General features: G+C 61.4%; 1 protein-coding gene across 1 annotated transcript; it reads left to right on the top strand.

Annotated features, from left to right (window-relative positions):
* Nucleotides 1-899: 899 nt before the first annotated feature.
* Nucleotides 900-5,083, top strand: LOC113962609 (dynactin subunit 1-like; the record flags this gene model as incomplete). The annotated part of the gene is made up of 7 exons (XM_027673368.1): nt 900-1,079; nt 2,087-2,284; nt 2,930-3,134; nt 3,442-3,520; nt 3,675-3,834; nt 4,616-4,720; nt 4,858-5,083. Coding segments are annotated over 7 exons (1,153 nt in total), but the record flags the coding sequence as incomplete, so codon positions are not given.
* Nucleotides 5,084-5,103: the final 20 nt, after the last annotated feature.

Below are 5,103 nucleotides of genomic sequence, written 5' to 3'. Positions count from 1 at the left end.
CTGCTGCAGTCCATTTAACTCTGATTTGCCTCTATTTTGGGAAAAATAAGGGCAGAGGGCGGGTGCTGCTCCTGCCTGGCTGTTCCTCTGCCCAGCTGTGGGTGAAACCACACACCTGGTGAAACCTCGACAAATCCAATTTCCAGGAGTAAAATAAAGTCAGGAAATTTAATTTACACAGCCAGAGGTGAGTGCTCCAGAAACAGGGTCTGTGAGGAGACCAGCAGGGCCTGGGGGCACCCGGTGCTTCCCTCGGGCACCGGCTCCCCTTTTCCCATTCCTGGGTTCAGCCTCCACGCTGGGTCCCAGTGATTAATTAACAGCCTCTTAAGCACTAATGAAGCAGCTCCAGGCCCTGCTGGGGCTCCCTGGACTGTGGGAACTTGCTCCTTGTTCATTTTCCCTTTGTTTCCTTAAAACTGGGTTCCTGTCTTGGTGAGCTCTTGAATTTTTGCTGTCTCACCCTCTGGAGTTGGGACCTTTAATCGTGGAATCCTGGAATCCTGGAACGGTTTGGCTTGGGAGGGACCTTGGAACTCATCCAGTGCCACCCCCTGCCCTGGTGGCACTAGGACCAGGTTGCTCCAAGCCTCATCCATCCTGGCCTTGGACACATCCGGGGATGGGGCAGCCACAGCTGGTCTGGGCACCCTGTGGAGCTTCCCTTCCCCGGTGGATTATCCATGAATTCTGGCTGCTCCCAGCTCCTCCGGAGCAGTGTGAGGTCCCAGCCTTCCTGGGGGTCACGAGTGGCACAGGCAGGGCTGGGTGTCCCCACTGTCACCTGCACATGGTGACAATCTGGGAACCACCTGGGGAGGTGCTGGGGGGTAGGTGAGAGCTGAGGGCTCCCCACCCCCGGGATGTGCCCCTGAGCCCTCCCCTGTGCTGTGTTCCAGCCCACCCGCACCCCCACGGCCGGGGGCACCGCCGGGCCCTCGGGGTCGGCCTCGGCCTCGGGGGGGGAGATGAGCAGCAGCGAGCCCGGGACCCCTGCCCAGACCCCGCTGGTGGCCCCCGTCATCCCCACGCCCGGCCTGCCCTCCCCGGGGGCACCCCCCGTGCCCTCGCCCACCAAGGTGAGTCGTGCCCAGGTGAGTTGTGCCGGGGGCTCTCCCTCCTGCCCACCCGGACACTCCGGCATTTCCCAAATTTGGGGGTTTCCAGTCCTTACATCAGCAGAGTTATTCCTGCCTTGATCTCTAAAGTCGTTCCTCGTCACTTCTATCCTGGTTTGATTAATTCATTAATTAGGGCTTGGGAGAGATTTGGGGCACGAGGGTGGGGAGGGAATAGTGGGAGCTGGTCCCGGGGTTGGGTACGGAGGGGAGGGGGCTGGGGGAGGCACCAGGGGGTGGGAAGAGGGGATGTTCCCACCCATGTTCCCGGTTCCCTGACCTGTCTGGGAACTGGTTTCTGTACCCGGGTGCAGAAATGGTTTTATTGGTGGTGCCACTGGCATCAGAGTGTCCAGGGCTGGGGAAGCACCAGAGGGGGAATCTGGGGGGGTTTCCCTTGTTGTGTAGGGTTTTTCCAAGGCCTGTTCCTTGCTGTCCCTAGCTTTGGGAGTTGCAGCTTTATCCATGGAGCTGCTGCCAGGGAGCAGGGTCAGGTCCCCTCATCCCTGCAGCCCTTCCCTGGGTCCTGCTGTGCTGGCTCAGCCTTTCCCTGCCCCGGGAGCTGAGCTGCTGGAAATGGACCTGGATCAGTTTTCCCTGGGGTCAGATCACCTGGGAATGGCCTGGATGCTGCAGCGGGAGTGAAGAGTGCAGGGTCATCTCAGGGGGAGCCAGAGGCATCACTGCCAGGGATGGGGCAGCCACAGCTGCTCTGGAAAAATCCATTCCAGGGCCTCCCCACCCTCCCAGGGAGGAATTCCTTCCCAATATCCCATCTAGCCCTGCCCTCTGGCAGTGGGAAGCCATTCCCCCTTGCCCTGGCACTCCGGGCCCTCGTCCCTCTCTTAAACTGCCCCAAACTTGATGCCAAAAGTCAGGGCAGGTTCCATGGGGTTCCAGGAATGTCCCCAGAGCCCTGTCCAAGGGATGTCCCTGCTCCTTTCCTGACTCTTGGCTCGCTGCTGCAGGAGGAGGAGAATCTCCGTGCCCAGGTCAGGGACCTGGAGGAGAAGCTGGAGACGCTGAAGATCAAACGGAATGAGGACAAGGCAAAGCTCAAGGAGCTGGAGAAGTACAAGATCCAGCTGGAGCAGGTGCAGGAATGGAAGAGCAAAATGCAGGAGCAGCAGGCCGACCTCCAGAAGCGCCTGAAGGAGGCCAAGAAGGTCAGTGGGTGTCCCTGGGAGAGGGGCAGCGCTGGGAGAGGTGACCCCGGGGGGAATTCCAGCCTTGATTGCCTTTCCATGAAGAAATCTTCCCAGTATCCAACCTAAACCTCCCCCCATACAACCTGAGGCCACTTCCTCTGCTCCTGATCGGCGTCGGGTTTATTTGGGAATTGGGCTGAGGGAGGTGGGATGTTGCTTCCCCTCTTCCCTCTCTCCAGGTGCTTCCCCTCTCTCCAGGTGTTCCCTTTCCCCCTCTCTCCCCATGGACAGGTGTCCTTGTCCTGGCCCCTGTGCCTGCAGTTCCCAGCACTCCATCCCAGCAGCCAAGGACCATTTCCTTCTCCCTGCCCCGCTTTTCCAGGGCGGATTCCTGGTTTGTTTCCCCTGGGGATTTATTTGTCTGCTCCAGTGTTCCCTGTCTCCATGCCTTCACCCTCACCTGGAGATGGTTTTCCTGCCGTGGGTGGAGCAGGGAAGAGGGGAGTGGGACACCCTGGGGCTGTCCCCTCTCCCTGGATGAGCTGGCGTTGCTTGGATTTGACCTGCTCTGGGAGAGCCCCAGGGGACACTGACAGCCTGAGACCCACTGTGGGGTGTCCCCAGGCTGCCCTGGGTGTGCCCTGACCCCGCTGTGCCCCGCAGGAGGCCAAGGATGCCCTGGAGGCCAAGGAGAGGTACATGGAGGAGATGGCGGACACGGCCGACGCCATCGAGATGGCCACGCTGGACAAGGAGATGGCCGAGGAACGCGCAGAGTCCCTGCAGCAGGAGGTGGACTCCCTCAAGGAGAAGGTGGAATATCTCACCATGGACCTGGAGATCCTCAAGCACGAGATCGAGGAGAAAGGTGGGGCGGGAGAGGGGCTTCGGGAAAGGCCCTGGAGGGACAGGACGAGGGGGAATGGCTTCCCACTGCCAGAGGGCAGGGTTAGGTGGGATGTTGGGAAGGAATTCCTCCCTGGGAGGGCGGGGAGGCCCTGGAATGGATTTTTCCAGAGCAGCTGTGGCTGCCCTATCCCTGGAAGTGTCCAAGGCCAGGTTGGAGCAACCTGGTTTAATGGAAGGTGACCCTGCCTGTGGCAGGAATTAATGTCCCCTCCCACCCAAACCAGTCTGGGATGCTGTGATTCCACAGTTCTTCCCTTGCTCCGCAGGCTCTGATGGAGCAGCATCCAGCTACCAGGTGAAGCAGCTGGAGGAGCAGAACGCCCGGCTCAAGGAGGCTCTGGTCAGGTGGGAGCCCAGCTCTGCTTCCCAAAGCTCCTTCCCGGGCCCCTCGTGCTCCCCCAGGCCCTCCCCTATGGGATTCCTGCTGCTGGGCAGTGCCTGGGGAGGGAGCAGGGCCTCGTCCTGGGCTGGGCCCTGACGGGAGCTGTGGCTGCCCCAGGATGAGGGACCTGTCGGCCTCGGAGAAGCAGGAGCACGTGAAGCTGCAGAAGCAGATGGAGAAGAAGAACACGGAGCTGGAGTCGCTGCGGCAGCAGCGGGAGAAGCTGCAGGAGGAGGTGAAGCAGGCGGAGAAGACGGTGGATGAGCTGAAGGAGCAGGTGAGGCCTTGGGGAGGAGGTGGGAAGGGAGGTTTGGGGCCATTTGGGGCCATTTGGGGCTGTTTGGGGCATTGAGCAGCTGCTGGGTCAGCTCTGGAGAGCCACACACAGGGATGCCGTGATGATACACCCCTGGTCCCATATTCCCTAATTCCAAGCCATATTCCAGCAGTGGGGCAGTGCTGGGCTCTGCCTGGCCGTGGGGTGACTCCTGAGCTCTGGGCATGGATGATGCTCCGTGTTCCCAGGGCTGCTCCATGTGGTCACTGTCAGCTGAGCTGGAATTCCAGCCTCGTGCCCTGAGCCACAGCCCAGGAGCCAGGAACAGCTCCAGGAGCCAAAGCCAAGGCTCTTCCCTCGTGGGGTCTTCCTCCTGGAGCTGCCAGCTGGTCTGGAGGGGTTTGCTCTCCTCAGGGATGCTTTTCCCTGCTCCCAGGAGGGAGCTGAGCACTGTGTGCCCCGCCCTCAGCCCAGGATGGGGCAAGGAATTCCTCAGCCAGGTGCCACAGCCTGGCAGAGGGATCCCACGGCGTGTGACAGGATTTGGGAGCTGCTGGCTGTGGTGCTGAGCTCCAGGATGGAGTGGGATGTGTGTCCTGGCAGGGGGATGGATTGGGGTGTGGATGTGGATTTGGATTGGATTGCAGGTGGATGGATTGGGATGTGGATTTGGACTGGATTGCAAGGGAATGGATGCGGATGTGGATGTGGATGTGGATGTGGATGTGGATGTGGACGTGGATTGGGATTGGGATTGGATTGGATTGGGATTGGATTGCAGGTGGATGCAGCTCTGGGCGCCGAGGAGATGGTGGAGACTCTGACAGAGAGAAACCTGGACCTGGAGGAGAAGGTCCGGGAGCTGCGTGAGACCGTCGGGGACCTGGTGAGGAGGATTCCCCCGGGATTGGGGCCGCTCCAGGGCTGGAATGCTGGGAGGGCCGGCCCAGCACCGGGAGCTGCGGGATCCAGGGAAGCTCCCCCCCGGGGGTGTGACCGTGTCCCCCGTGCCCCTCCCCGCAGGAGGCCATGAACGAGATGAACGACGAGCTGCAGGAGAACGCGCGGGAGACGGAGCTGGAGCTGCGGGAGCAGCTGGACATGGCCACGGGCCGCGTGCGGGAGGCCGAGAAGCGCGTGGAGGCCGCGCAGGAGACCGTGGCCGACTACCAGCAGACCATCAAGAAGTACCGGGAGCTCACGGCTCACCTCCAGGTGAGATCCCCCTGCTCATCCCGGGGCCCTCCCGGCGGGAGCGAACCCAGGGAA

The sequence above is a fragment of the Neopelma chrysocephalum genome, unplaced genomic scaffold (genome assembly GCF_003984885.1).
Source record: "Neopelma chrysocephalum unplaced genomic scaffold, ASM398488v2 Primary Assembly neopelma1_183163, whole genome shotgun sequence".
Lineage (NCBI taxonomy): Eukaryota > Metazoa > Chordata > Aves > Passeriformes > Pipridae > Neopelma > Neopelma chrysocephalum.
Note: the sequence above shows the minus strand (reverse complement) of the source record. Positions and strands in the feature narration are given on the sequence as shown.